The 14,858-nt window shown below is 61.3% G+C and overlaps 1 protein-coding gene across 4 annotated transcripts in view; it reads right to left on the bottom strand.

The window, feature by feature from the left end:
- The window catches only part of ARRB1 (arrestin beta 1), a 182,488-nt gene that overhangs the window by 20,127 nt on the left and 147,503 nt on the right, over window positions 1-14,858 (bottom strand). For all 4 annotated transcript variants that reach the window (XM_073333877.2, XM_073333850.2, XM_073333860.2 and 1 more), the window contains 5 exons: window positions 13,236-13,295; window positions 11,554-11,621; window positions 8,832-8,967; window positions 8,285-8,369; window positions 505-577 (listed from right to left, as the gene is read on the bottom strand). In XM_073333877.2, the coding sequence (XP_073189978.1) occupies window positions 505-577; window positions 8,285-8,369; window positions 8,832-8,967; window positions 11,554-11,621; window positions 13,236-13,295 (422 nt within the window). The remainder of the gene's footprint in view (window positions 1-504; window positions 578-8,284; window positions 8,370-8,831; window positions 8,968-11,553; window positions 11,622-13,235; window positions 13,296-14,858) is intronic.

Raw genomic sequence — 14,858 nt, 5'->3', positions numbered from 1 at the left:
CAGCAGATCCCTTTCCATCCTATCCCATCACTCCACTTACCCAGTCATAACAGGCCCACAGCTCTGACTCTCTAGCTGGGACAGAGCCAGAGGATTTATAGCGGGCTTCCTGACCCAGAATCCTTTACACTAAAGAGAAGTCCCGCCTGTCGCTCTGGTTGATTGGCAGTTTTTCTAGACAATGAGTTCTTTCCCTCCTGGTTCCAGAGGGGCTTTGCCCCATCACGTAAGCCTTATTTAAGTAAGTAAAGTCAGCTGCTCTGACTCTGACGCACACATGGGGGGCAGGGCTGTGGGGCAGAAGAGACCAGTTTTGCATAGTCCTGGAGATCGGTTCTTTAATGGTCCTCGAGCTTGTAGGAAGCAGAAGAGAGCCAGGAAAATCCGAGCTCCTCTGCTAACCTTGGGCTCAGTGGGGAGCCCCAGCACGGTGAGATGTGGCATGATCCCTGGAGACGAGCCATGGCCGTGATACTACCAAAGGACGTGAGTGGGCATACTCACTCTGCCTCTTCCACAGCAACGGGGCATTTGTACTGAGCAGTGTTGAACAGGCAGATGTCCGCGTACTGGCGCACTGAGGATGAGAGACAGACAGAGAGGGAAGGCCAAGGTTAGGGTGTGCTTCAGTGCAGCAGGCGTGAGAGCACCGGCCAGCCTGTGCCGTGTTGTTGGGCCACTAGGAACACCCCAGGCACCGGTGGCTGGGAAGCGATGGGGTCCCAGCACCACTTCTGGGGATAGTGAGACATAAGGGATCAACACCCCCTTCCCCTATTCCTGGTAACACAGCCCAGCAGTGATAAAGGAGAATGGGGACAGGAATAGACACCAGGCCCTTTAGTCCATAACATCTTATATAGCGTTTAGGGCCAGAAGGTATTTTTAGATCATCTCGTCTGCCCTCCTGTCTATCACACGCCATTACATTTTACCCAGTTACCTCCCTACTGAGCCCGTTAACTTGTGTTTGAGCAAAGTTAAACTTGTGTTTGGCAAAAGCACGTCTTCAAGAAAGGCAGCCAGTCTGGATCTGAAGACATCAAGAGACGGAGAAGCCCTTGGGAGTAAACATTTGAATCTTATTTCTAATTTGAATGCATCTGGATTCAGCCTCCAGCCATTGGTTCTTGGTCTGCCTTCATCAGCTAGATCAGTGGTTCTCAAACTCTTTGTATGGGTGACCTCTGTCAGACAGCAAGCCTCTTAGGGTGACCGCCCCCCTTATAAATTAAAAACAACAGTTTTTATATTTAACACTATTTTAAATGCTAAATTTATAATCCTATTGTTTAAAAAGAATTGACCTTTTCTCACTGCTTTGAAAGTATGACTAAAACACATTTTCATCTAATGATCGTTATAAGCAGAAAAGTTATTTTTTTAATAGTTACTGTTTAATACTGGGGGGGGCGGGGAGACACGTGAAGAAACTGTGTCAAGATCACTTTTCACAGCAGACTTCGCACCCGATTGCCCCCCTTTCTTCTGTGCTGCCTTCAGAGCTGGGCAGCAGCAGTGCAGGAGTAAGGGGGGCAACGGGGTGCGAAGTCATCTTTGTATGTTTGTTAATATCACTTTTCACAGCAGACTTACTAGCTAGCTGGGAGGCTGCAGAAAGTGATATTAACAAATATACAGAAATGACTTTTCACAGCAGACTAGCTAGCTAGCGGGTCTGCTGTGAAAAGTCATCTTTGTCTGTTTGTTAATATCGGCCCTCTCGTGTTGCCTCAGTTTCACCTTTTTAGTCTCAAGACCACAAACCTGCACAACACAATACTGCATTCCTCAGAGTCCAAGTTCCTTACCATGGTGATAATACACACTCACACACAAATATGTATATATATATATATATATATTGTTGAGGAACAATGATCACTGCATGAGACGTTTACAAGACTTTTGGCAGGAAATGCACTATGTTGCGAGGGAAAGATGTGTGTAATTTTCTAAAACGCTAGATTTAAATGATATGATTTATAGCAGTTGCTCTGTTTCGTGCATGTACTCGCGACCCCCACCTAATAAACTCAGGGGGTTGCGACCCACGGTTTGAGAGCCCCTGAGCTCGATCAAAGAGCCTATTAGCACCAATTATTTTCTCCCCATTGAAGTTCTTATACCCGGTCATGAAGTCATCTCACAACCTTCTTTTTGAGACACCCAACAAACGGAGCTCTCGGAGTCTCAGCTAAAGCATTTTGTCCAGCCCTCAGATCGCGTCGTGGCTCTGCACCCTCTCCAGTTTTTCACAATGTCCTGGTCTCACTAACGCTGTACACAGAGGTAAAATCGCCTCCCTACTCACGTGCAGGTTTACACATACAAGGATCGCATTAATTCTTGTTGCTCCAGCATTGCCTTCACTCTTCGTACCCCTGCCCTGCCCCGTTCTGCCCCCTCCCTCCCAGCACCTCCTGCACACCGCGGAACAGCTGATCCTCGTGGGCGGGAGGCGCTGGGAGGGAGCGGGAGGAGCTGATCCGGGGGGCTGCCGGTGGGCGGGAGGCGCTGGGAGGGAGCGGGAGGAGCTGATCCGTGGGGGCTGCCGGTGGGCGGGAGGCGCTGGGAGAGAGCGGGAGGAGCTGATCCGGGGGGCTGCCGGTGGGCGGGAGGCGCTGGGAGGGAGCGGGAGGAGCTGATCCGGGGGGCTGCCGGTGGGCGGGAGGCGCTGGGAGAGAGCGGGAGGAGCTGATCCGGGGGGCTGCTGGTGGGCGGGAGGCGCTGGGAGGGAGCAGGGGGAGCTGATCCGTGGGTCTGCCGATGAGCGGGAGGCGCTGGGAGGGAGCGGGAGGAGCTGATCCGGGGGGCTGCCGGTGGGCGGGAGGCGCTGGGAGGGAGCGGGAGGAGCTGATCCGGGGGGCTGCTGGTGGGCGGGAGGCGCTGGGAGGGAGCAGGGGGAGCTGATCCGGGGGGCTGCTGGTGGGCGGGAGGCGCTGGGAGGGAGCGGGAAGAGCTGATCCGGGGGGCTGCCGGTGGGCGGGAGGCGCTGGGAGGGAGCGGGAGGAGCTGATCCGGGGGGCTGCCGGTGGGCGGGAGGCGCTGGGAGGGAGCGGGAAGAGCTGATCCGGGGGGCTGCCGGTGGGCGGGAGGCGCTGGGAGGGAGCGGGAGGAGCTGATCCCTGGGGCTGCCGGTGGGCGGGAGGCGCTGGGAGGGAGCGGGAAGAGCTGATCCGGGGGGCTGCCGGTGGGCGGGAGGTGCTGGGAGGGAGCGGGAGGAGCTGATCCATGGGGCTGCTGGTGGGCGGGAGGTGCTGGGAGGGAGCGGGAGGAGCTGATCCGGGGGGCTGCTGGTGGGCGGGAGGCGCTGGGAGGGAGCGGGAGGAGCTGATCCGGGGGGCTGCTGGTGGGCGGGAGGCGCTGGGAGGGAGCAGGGGGAGCTGATCCGTGGGGCTGCTGGTGGGCGGGAGGCGCTGGGAGGGAGCGGGAGGAGCTGATCCCTGGGGCTGCTGGTGGGCGGGAGGCGCTGGGAGGGAGCAGGGGGAGCTGATCCGGGGGGCTGCCGGTGGGCGGGAGGCGCTGGGAGGGAGCGGGAGGAGCTGATCCCTGGGGCTGCCGGTGGGCGGGAGGCGCTGGGAGGGAGCGGGAGGAGCTGATCCGGGGGGCTGCCGGTGGGCGGGAGGCGCTGGGAGGGAGCGGGAGGAGCTGATCCGGGGGGCTGCTGGTGGGCGGGAGGCGCTGGGAGGGAGCGGGAGGAGCTGATCCGGGGGGCTGCTGGTGGGCGGGAGGCGCTGGGAGGGAGCAGGGGGAGCTGATCCGTGGGGCTGCTGGTGGGCGGGAGGCGCTGGGAGGGAGCGGGAGGAGCTGATCCCTGGGGCTGCTGGTGGGCGGGAGGCGCTGGGAGGGAGCAGGGGGAGCTGATCCGGGGGGCTGCCGGTGGGCGGGAGGCGCTGGGAGGGAGCGGGAGGAGCTGATCCCTGGGGCTGCCGGTGGGCGGGAGGCGCTGGGAGGGAGCGGGAAGAGCTGATCCGGGGGGCTGCTGGTGGGCGGGAGGCGCTGGGAGGGAGCAGGGGGAGCTGATCCGTGGGTCTGCCGATGAGCGGGAGGCGCTGGGAGGGAGCGGGAGGAGCTGATCCGGGGGGCTGCCGGTGGGCGGGAGGCGCTGGGAGGGAGCGGGAGGAGCTGATCCGGGGGGCTGCTGGTGGGCGGGAGGCGCTGGGAGGGAGCAGGGGGAGCTGATCCGGGGGGCTGCTGGTGGGCGGGAGGCGCTGGGAGGGAGCGGGAAGAGCTGATCCGGGGGGCTGCCGGTGGGCGGGAGGCGCTGGGAGGGAGCGGGAGGAGCTGATCCGGGGGGCTGCCGGTGGGCGGGAGGCGCTGGGAGGGAGCGGGAAGAGCTGATCCGGGGGGCTGCCGGTGGGCGGGAGGCGCTGGGAGGGAGCGGGAGGAGCTGATCCCTGGGGCTGCCGGTGGGCGGGAGGCGCTGGGAGGGAGCGGGAAGAGCTGATCCGGGGGGCTGCCGGTGGGCGGGAGGTGCTGGGAGGGAGCGGGAGGAGCTGATCCATGGGGCTGCTGGTGGGCGGGAGGTGCTGGGAGGGAGCGGGAGGAGCTGATCCGGGGGGCTGCTGGTGGGCGGGAGGCGCTGGGAGGGAGCGGGAGGAGCTGATCCGGGGGGCTGCTGGTGGGCGGGAGGCGCTGGGAGGGAGCAGGGGGAGCTGATCCGTGGGGCTGCTGGTGGGCGGGAGGCGCTGGGAGGGAGCGGGAGGAGCTGATCCCTGGGGCTGCTGGTGGGCGGGAGGCGCTGGGAGGGAGCAGGGGGAGCTGATCCGGGGGGCTGCCGGTGGGCGGGAGGCGCTGGGAGGGAGCGGGAGGAGCTGATCCCTGGGGCTGCCGGTGGGCGGGAGGCGCTGGGAGGGAGCGGGAGGAGCTGATCCGGGGGGCTGCCGGTGGGCGGGAGGCGCTGGGAGGGAGCGGGAGGAGCTGATCCGGGGGGCTGCTGGTGGGCGGGAGGCGCTGGGAGGGAGCGGGAGGAGCTGATCCGGGGGGCTGCTGGTGGGCGGGAGGCGCTGGGAGGGAGCAGGGGGAGCTGATCCGTGGGGCTGCTGGTGGGCGGGAGGCGCTGGGAGGGAGCGGGAGGAGCTGATCCCTGGGGCTGCTGGTGGGCGGGAGGCGCTGGGAGGGAGCAGGGGGAGCTGATCCGGGGGGCTGCCGGTGGGCGGGAGGCGCTGGGAGGGAGCGGGAGGAGCTGATCCCTGGGGCTGCCGGTGGGCGGGAGGCGCTGGGAGGGAGCGGGAAGAGCTGATCCGGGGGGCTGCCGGTGGGCGGGAGGTGCTGGGAGGGAGCGGGAGGAGCTGATCCATGGGGCTGCTGGTGGGCGGGAGGTGCTGGGAGGGAGCGGGAGGAGCTGATCCGGGGGGCTGCTGGTGGGCGGGAGGCGCTGGGAGGGAGCGGGAGGAGCTGATCCGGGGGGCTGCTGGTGGGCGGGAGGTGCTGGGAGGGAGCAGGGGGAGCTGATCCGTGGGGCTGCTGGTGGGCGGGAGGCGCTGGGAGGGAGCGGGAGGAGCTGATCCCTGGGGCTGCTGGTGGGCGGGAGGCGCTGGGAGGGAGCAGGGGGAGCTGATCCGGGGGGCTGCCGGTGGGCGGGAGGCGCTGGGAGGGAGCGGGAGGAGCTGATCCCTGGGGCTGCCGGTGGGCGGGAGGCGCTGGGAGGGAGCGGGAGGAGCTGATCCGGGGGGCTGCCGGTGGGCGGGAGGCGCTGGGAGGGAGCGGGAGGAGCTGATCCGGGGGGCTGCTGGTGGGCGGGAGGCGCTGGGAGGGAGCAGGGGGAGCTGATCCGGGGGGCTGCCGGTGGGCGGGAGGCGCTGGGAGGGAGCAGGGGGAGCTGATCCGGGGGGCTGCCGGTGGGCGGGAGGCGCTGGGAGGGAGCAGGGGGAGCTGATCCGGGGGGCTGCCGGTGGGCGGGAGGCGCTGGGAGGGAGCAGGGGGAGCTGATCGGGGGGCTGCCGGTGGGCGGGAGGCGCTGGGAGGGAGCGGGAGGAGCTGATCCCTGGGGCTGCCGGTGGGCGGGAGGCGCTGGGAGGGAGCGGGAGGAGCTGATCCCTGGGGCTGCCGGTGGGCGGGAGGCGCTGGGAGGGAGCGGGAAGAGCTGATCCGGGGGGCTGCTGGTGGGCGGGAGGCGCTGGGAGGGAGCAGGGGGAGCTGATCCGGGGGGCTGCTGGTGGGCGGGAGGCGCTGGGAGGGAGCGGGAGGAGCTGATCCGTGGGTCTGCCGATGAGCGGGAGGCGCTGGGAGGGAGCGGGAGGAGCTGATCCGGGGGGCTGCCGTTGGGCGGGAGGCGCTGGGAGGGAGCGGGAGGAGCTGATCCCTGGGGCTGCTGGTGGGCGGGAGGCGCTGGGAGGGAGCAGGGGGAGCTGATCCGGGGGGCTGCTGGTGGGCGGGAGGCGCTGGGAGGGAGCGGGAAGAGCTGATCCGGGGGCCTGCCGGTGGGTGGGAGGCGCTGGGAGGGAGCGGGAGGAGCTGATCGGGGGGCTGCCGGTGGGCGGGAGGCGCTGGGAGGGAGCGGGAGGAGCTGATCCCTGGGGCTGCCAGTGGGCGGGAGGCGCTGGGAGGGAGCGGGAGGAGCTGATCCGGGGGGCTGCCGGTGGGCGGGAGGCGCTGGGAGGGAGCGGGAGGAGCTGATCCATGGGGCTGCCGGTGGGCGGGAGGTGCTGGGAGGGAGGGGGAGGAGCTGATCCCTGGGGCTGCTGGTGGGCGGGAGGCGCTGGGAGGGAGCGGGAGGAGCTGATCCCTGGGGCTGCCGGTGGGTGGGAGGCGCTGGGAGGGAGCGGGAGGAGCTGATCCCTGGGGCTGCCGGTGGGTGCTGAGCACCCAGTATTGTTTTCTGTGGGTGCTTCAGCCCCGGAGCAGCCACCGGGCTGGTGCCTGTTCCTGTGGGTACGTCTGCACTGAAACCAAAGTCCCACGGCTGGCCCGGGTCACTTGACTCAGGCTCGTGGGGCTCGGGCTGCAAAACTGCAGTGGAGACATTCGGGCTCGGGCTGGCACCTGGGCTCTGAGACGCCACGGGGGGGGGGGGAGGGTCTCAGAGCCTGGGCTCCAGTCCAAGCATCTCCGCTGCGATTTTACAGCCCCCCCCCACCCCCCAGCCCCAGCCCGAGCCAGCTGATCCGGGCGCTGAGACTCAGGGCCATGGGTGTTTTTATCGCAGTGTGTCCATGCCCTGGGTGTTACTCCTCAGTCCTTACTGGCGCTGGCCATTCCTCCCCATTTACCCTCACGTGGGAACAATGAGAGCCCCCGGACCTCGCTCATCAGCCACAGATCTCAGGTGTCCTTCTCCTACGCACCCCTCCTCCATGGCTGAGCAGAGTGATGGGCTCATGTCCCGTTCGCCGATCTCACCTTTCCAGCCCCCTTTCCTCGCGAGCCTGCGGCTGCATCTTTCTGTAACCACCTGGCTCAAGGGCCCCCTGGGGAAACGCCTCGGTCAGCACCGTATGGCCCAGCTGGTCCCTGGAGTGGGAGGAACGTCCTTTCCCGTGCTCTGCGAATGCAGCGCTGGTGGAAGGGGCTGGGGCGGCAGCCTGGGGACTGAAGTGCTCCATGTATCGGGAGAGGTGGTCCCTTGGAGTCAAGGCTGAGGCCTGGGGCAGGTCAGGGGCATTGGTCCTGCCAGTGCCCCCACTGGGCCTGTTCTGGGGAGAACGCTATTTGGGGGCTGATCTGGCCCCCCTCAGCACGGTACCCAAGTCTCTCACAAGGGTCCAGTTTGCCCTGGCAGTTCTCCAGCGAGGTCGGGAAAGCACTGTGCTCCCTGCTTTGCGGATGGGGAGCTGGGCCTCCGAGGGGTGAAGTGACTCAGCCGGGGCCACCCGGGCAGTCTGTGGTACAGCTGGGAATAGAGGTGGTCTCGGCTCCCTGGCCCACCACTGCTCTCAGCCGTGTAAGGATCACCCAGCCAGACTCTGCCCTTAGGCAGATGGCTGGATGCTCCCAGAGCGTGCCAGGGGAGTCGAGTGGGAGCAGATCTCGGGGGGTGCGGGAAAAGAGCCAGCCAGGAGGCGAGGCAGGTTGGGAGAAGATGTCTTGGGATAGATAATGGAGGAAGGGCTCCAGCAGGGGCTGGATGGGGGAGGCGATGCTGGAAGTCAGGCAGTTGAGGGCGTGGGAAGGGGATTCAGCATGTGGGGGAGAGTCAGGGCAGCTGCTGGGGGTCAGGGAAGGCTGGGGAGAGGGTTTACAGGGACCCCAATGGAAGGGTTGGCCCAGCTGCGACAGCTTGTGACAGTCCCCTCCTGCCATTCTGCGTGATGGATCCAGGGAACGCGGGCACCCCCTTTACCTGAGATTTTAATCTTCTTCACCGTCTTGTTTGTGTTGTTTGTCACGTGGACGTTGACGTTGATTGGCTCACCATGATAGTAAATCTGCAGGAACAAGGGCCCCGGCCTCTGTCAGCAGCAGGCAGGTGGGAGGGGGCTTCCTGGCTGTGCAGGTCAGGGCACCCCCCCCAATCAGGGGGTGGCTTGGGGGGCTACCCTCATACCAAAGTTTATTAACAACAACCCACAGAAGGTCTCCCCCCAGCGAGAGCTGTGCGGGGATCAAAAAGCCGGGGTCTCTGCCAACCCTTTGCAGTGTCGGTTCACCCGGCCCCCATCCCAGGGCTGCACTTGGTGCTGAGTTAAATGCGGGGGGCGTGAGGCCTTCCATGGCGTGGAACCCGTTTGCACCTGCTGTGAATTTGGGCACCAGGCTATTTCCCCGGTATTTCCCTTGGGACCTGCTCCTCGCTCTAAGGGCCCAGGGCAGCCGTTAGGCACCAGCATGAGGGCCCCACGCGGCCGAGCAACACAGCAGCCCCAGGGAGAAGCAGGGGGTTGTCGTACCTCCTTGTCCAGGGATGCCTCCAGATGCAGCGGCTTGTCAGACATCAGGAACTGCCTGGTGGTCTCCGCCATGGGCTGCGGGCCCGGTCTCTCCGGCGCGTACTGCACTTTGCGGATCACCAGGCGCACGGAATTTCTGCCGGGACATATGGCGGCAGAGGCTGAGCCCGAGCCTGCGGGGATCTGCCCTGGGGTGCCAGCAGGCTTCCCTGGCACCCCAAACTCGGATAGACCAATTAACCCTGCCATCCACCCTCTGGGGAGGGGAGGGGGAAGCATTTTAACCACCTCTTCCTGACGGAGGGACTGAGACCCAGATCCAGGGGTGGGATTAGAATGACATGGGGCCTGATCCAGTCCTGCCATGGCACCAAGAAATCAAAGGGCCCCTCCATCTCCCTCTCCCACTCCCCTCTTTCCTGGCAGTGCCTCAGGGCTCCACGAGCCCCTTCCCAGCCCAGGCTGGCTCCATGGATCCCGCCTTTATCCAGTCACAGGGAGAGAGGTGAAGTGACTTTTTAGAGGCAGTGCTAAGGACAGAACCCAGGCATCCTGGCACCCACACTCCAGCTCTAACCACTAGGCAACTCAGTCTTTTGGCTTGTCTCAGGTCACAGCACATCAGGACCTTGCTCGGGGTGAATGAAATACGAGGTTCCCTGTCACGACACGCCCAGAAACACCAAGACGGTCCCATCGAAAAGGGCCAGTGGCATCTCCCCCAGTGTAGGAAACGGTGCCTCAGGAGAGCCTCCGAGGTCTATGTGCAAGTCGCTCCGCCTTTGGCCACCAGATGGTGCACCTGGCTTTCTCACCCAGGGCCAAGCCTGTGTGGAGTCAGAGAACGCCCCGTTTCCTTCCCGCTGTCAGGCACCTTGGAAAAGGGGGTGCTTCTCCGCTGTTCCCTGAGAGCAGCAGGCTGCTGGAAGCCCCTAGGAGCCATGAGCCACTGAGCTGGGTTCAGCGTTGGCTAGAGCGAGGATCAGTTCACCCAGACTACCCTGGGACCTGTCACAGCAGCTAACCTGGGCCCAACCTCACCAAGAGTGGGATGGGAGGGGAAGGGGCCTGTGTCTTTGCTTTTCACACATTAGCAGCTGGCTTGGAAGGATTCGATTTTTATCTGTCAATTTCACTGGACACACACAAACTAACACGAAAAGATTTCCAGTTGGCAACAATCAAAACTTACAGCTAGGCAAAGAAAGAGAAAGGCTGCTGGAGACCCTCGAGTTTTAGACATGATTTGGGTTTTAATATGCCTAACGCGTGATCTTTTTGGAATCGCGGCATCTGTTGGCATCACATAACTATTGTCTGAGCCCCCAGAATTTCCTGTAACTGTGAGAATTTAAATAGATCAAAATCGGGAAAAATGCTTGGAAAGAAACACCAGTAATATCCATCCAAATTGGAAAAAATTAAAAATCGAATTCTGCCAAGCCTAATTACGAGCACGAGGAAACCATAGGGACACAGCAGGCTTTCAGATCAGCCTGTTAATGAACGTACAAACACCCAAAGCTAGCTACATCCCCATTGGCTCTGGTGGCTTCTGCAATAGTGAGGCCCACTAGAGGGTGCTCAAAGTATTTAAATACTACCCAATTCCTATGCGCTTCGGTGGGTTGGCACCCACTATTACTGACATGTGCCAACCCCCCCCCCCAGGTACCTCAGTTTCCCCATCTATATAACAAAGAGGATAAAACATCTGTCTGGCAGCCTAACAGACACACCATGCCACAAGTGGGGACCAGAGCCTAGAACCTCTGGAGACGGAGGCCTGGGCAGGTACTACCTGAGCTTAATGACTCTCTGACGTGGGGTGCGGGGGAGCCTGTGAAGCCAGCCATGTTTCCGAGGTGGGCACAGCTTCCGTGCCGCCCGGTGGGGTGCCAGTGCTGAAACTCACCGGCTGTTCTCCCTCAGTGCATCTGCTCCGTCCCCACCATACCCCTAACAGGAGCTCTCTGACTAGCACTTCTACGAGGGTCCACGAACCATCCCCACCTGGCCCCAAGTGCTGTGCTCCCTGATTGTCAGTGGGAGTAATCTCCGGGCTAGCGATCCACTGGGCAATCCAACAAGGGCCGCGAGGGGTTAGTGCAGGGCCCTGCCCCCACCTGCATGCAGCATGCCCCTCCAGGAGACCTCGGAGGGGCTAGATGCTACCCCAGAGCAGGGCACACCCAGAGACCCTCTGTGCCCCCTGCGGGCTGAGGAGCTCCTGCAGAAGCTACGGTTAAAGCACACTGCTGCTGCATGTTGCTGGGTGGGGGACAGGAGATGCTCGAGGGGATGACGGAGTTAGCCTCCCATGGCTGTTCAGCGGAGGGGGCAAACGTTCCCAGTCCCTGCCCATCCGCGAGCGTCGGGATGCCCTGCGGACGAATGGGAACCAGCCGCCCCAGCGTTACAGACCAGGGGCTGGCATGGCGAACGAACGCAGCTGGGGCCCATGCTGCCATGCGGGCGGTTGGGATCCAGACCCCAGCTCCGGGAGGAGCAGGCCAGACTTGGGTGGGAACTTCGCTCCTCGCCCCAGCTGGGGGACACTGCCGGCAACAGCTCTGCTGCTCCATCAGGGCCGCAGCACCGACTTCCCCAAGAGCTGATTTCTGAGGCCTGTTCTCAGCTGGCTGAACCGCTCCGTCCCCTGGCTCTGTGTCCTCTCCCCAGTGCCGCCGGGTGGCGTCAATACAAACATCGCTCCGTTTACCTCTTGTGGATTTTCTCCTCCAGGTTCTCCGCACAGAAAGCTTTCACCTCGTAGTCAACGCCACAGGCCTACAGAGCAGAACAAAGTGGGGTAGGAAGCTGGGAAATCATGTCTCCTGGCCCTTCCTTATCTCCCCAGCGGGGTCTAACGGCTTTGACATGTCTGTACGCGGTAAGGTGCCAGCTGGAGCGTGTGTGTGTGCCACTCTGCGCTCCTGGACCGGTTGCATGCACCACTATCCTCTATTTGAAGGCCTCAGAAATAATCAACTGTATCATAGCCCCCATACTGCCAGTGGAGATTCTCCCTTAGCGCATGTGGCAGGGGTGTCTGGGCCTTTCAAACAAAAGGATCTGAGTTCTAGCCTGAGTATTATCACGAAGTTCCAAGCAGTTAGCCCACTTATGAATCCTAGGTATTATAACATCTCCATCTGAGCTGTGGTCTCATAGCAATCGCTAAGATCAAGTAACCAATTCCCATTTCCACATGCTCCTACCCTTCCACAAAGCTCATCCTCTGGGCTGACATGTTCAGGCTCTGGTCTCAGTGTAAAGGGTCATTTTTCGGGAGGGAGGAATGTGGGGGAATTGGAGCAGAATCCCCATAGCTGGTTTGCAATGGTGAGCGAGTGGAGAAAACTCGACTTTCCCCCAGGGTAGAAGAATTCCTGCCACTCTTTGCCACCTGCCATGGAGGGTGCCAGACAAGAAGCACCTGAAAATCAGGCTGGTGGAAGGTGAAAACTGGAGTACAGACAATGGGGTGAATGCTACCGTGCTAAGTGAAATGGAGTTTATTACTGTGGGCTCATTAATATGCATGCAGAGACCGGACAACCTCGGGTTGCCAGGGGCTGTTCTTGTCGAAATTGACCCTCCTTGCTCAGCAGATCCACCTGTTGTGCGTGTCAGAGCCAGAGCTGCTGGCTTTAGTGGCCACAATAAATCTGGGCCCCCTTTAGCTTTGCAGACCAAGCAGGACTCTGGGAGAGGAAGCTGGAGTCTGTTTCTTTTGGGGCATTAATGGAATTGTTCACAGTCCTCCATTTACAGGGCCATTCTGCAAGTCCAGGAAAGCAATGGGCTCATGTGGGGTAATTAAGGGTGTCTTTTGGCCTGTGGACCATTTATTTGGTTATGAAGCATAAGAAGGGAGGAACCCAGCTTGACTCTCAGATCCCGGGGGAGCTGGCAGGGATGGCAGCACTGGGGATCTCTGTACTATGTAGCGACTTCAACGTTGTTCCGCCAGCGGAGCTGGGCCAGGATGATACTCCCAGTACTGAGAGTCCCTTCGCAGAAATCTTTTTGTTTGAAGCTGGTCTGGAAAGGACTGAGACACAATAAATGAGGAGCCCTCCCCCCCCTTTGCCTTTGGCTTACAGCCCCTTTTCAGAAGAGAGCCACCTCTTTAAGGCCACCTCATTATCCCCTGGAAGCTAGATGGAATTCGCTCCATGCTCTTCAGACACCTGAAGAGCTCCGAGTGGCGCGAGACAGCGCCATCGCTCCGAGACGCTGCCGCCCATTGCTGGGGCACTTAGAACGTCTGAGCCAGCCCAGGCCTTCTGGAGAGACCTCCGGGATCGGAGGAGTCCGGCTTAGCTATCGCAATGTCTCTGCGGAGATGGGGAGAAGCTGGGAGCTACTGACCGACAGAGAGGACACAAACAAAGTTACCTTCCCCGTGTCCTCCGGTCCAGGCTGCAGCGTGACGGAACATGGCAGGTTGGGAGGGATCTGAAACAGAAATCAAGGGCAGGGTTGGATTGTAACCAGGGGTAGCCCACGGAAGAGACCAGGTACCTGCCTGCTCCACACACACTCACTATACCGTAGCCTGGGACTCTAGTGATCTACCTTGGAAGGATGAAGGGCTCAGCCGGCCTCCTGGGGTTACTTGAACCTGCACATCCAGGGTGTCTCAGTGTCCCAGGTTGGAGCAGGGTTGAATTTGGGGGCATGAAGGGTGAGTTACACCAGGGGAGAATTTGGCCCCCATTCTGAGTGGCCCAAACCTGGGAGGTGCTGAGGCCTCCTGCAGGATGTTGTGCGCTCCCGTCTCCAGCTGAGGGCAGGTGCTTGGCATCTCCCAGGAGATGCTCAGCCCCTTGGAGTACTGGAGTCAAAAGCAAGAGACAACCTGGCCTGCATCCATGTCCCGGCTACTGAGGGTTGCTGTAGCCGGCCCAGCAAGCTGGGGTCAGACGGCTCCTTAGAGAGCCCTGGCAACTCCCGAGTGTTTCCTTTCCCTGCCCTCTGCAGAGAAGCCCCACACACATACCAGTGGGCTGCTTTCTGCCCTGCTGCTATCCCCAGTGACCTGCACAGGTTCTCACTGCACCTCAGTGTGCAAACGGTTCTGTGGCTAAGCCAGGGGTGATAGGCGAGCCCACAGCTTGCAGGGACTGACCCAGAGACCTCTTGGTGCCAGCTAACAAAGTCTCAGAGGGTGCAAAGAGTTTGACAGGGTCCCCTGGGTCAGATAGATGCAGTGTAATTCACTAAAAGGTGGCTTGCGACATCTCCACGAGTCACGGTAATCACTGTGAAATGTGTGTATTTAGAAGTTGTGTGTCTCCAGTGAAAAGGAAGGCAGGAAACCAGGAAGTAACAGACGCTTCCCTCCCTGTGTGGTCACAAGTGTATTGGGCATTGCACGTCTCACAACGGACACCTGTTTGCATACTGCACCAAGCGCTCGTGAACAGACTGTGAAATCTTCAAGGGGGAGCATTTACATGGAGAACAACCAGCAGGAGGGGATCCTGCTCAGGAGTAAAGACATCAGATTGCTGGAGTATCTATGGGAATGCAGAGACATGCCCTGAATCTTTCATTGAGGAGGCTAGCGGGCAGCATGGACTTCTCTCATGAATGGGAGATGACAGCTGAAGAGCTCTGAAAGGCTGGAAGGACCTCCGGCGAGCAGTAGTTAAGTAAGACTAGGCTCTAGGAGGAGTGTTATGATTTGATTGTAGATATAAAGATGAGCTTCCAATACTCCTACTGGTGGTTACTTGGGTCTCTATACTGGTAAATAAGTGTTTCCTTGTTTTCACTGTAAACTTATCTAAGAGCTGGGTGTTAGCAGAGCAGGGACCTGAGGAGGAACTGGTAAGTGGGGGTGTCCTGCTCCTTTGGAATCAGCATACCAGGGGCTGGATGCTCTAGGGGGTGCTCGAAGGACTCGGGGATTGGGGTGCACCTGTCCCTGCGTAGGCCTAGAGGGGCGGGATTGAGTTGCCCATGGCCCGTGGGGCTAAGGAGCTGACCCCTGACAGGCACAGACAGGCTTCCTCA

Source organism: Lepidochelys kempii, chromosome 1 (assembly GCF_965140285.1).
Source record: "Lepidochelys kempii isolate rLepKem1 chromosome 1, rLepKem1.hap1, whole genome shotgun sequence".
NCBI classification, from domain to species: domain Eukaryota; kingdom Metazoa; phylum Chordata; order Testudines; family Cheloniidae; genus Lepidochelys; species Lepidochelys kempii.
The sequence above is the reverse complement of the archived record's forward strand: the minus strand, read 5'-3'. Positions and strand labels throughout refer to the sequence as shown.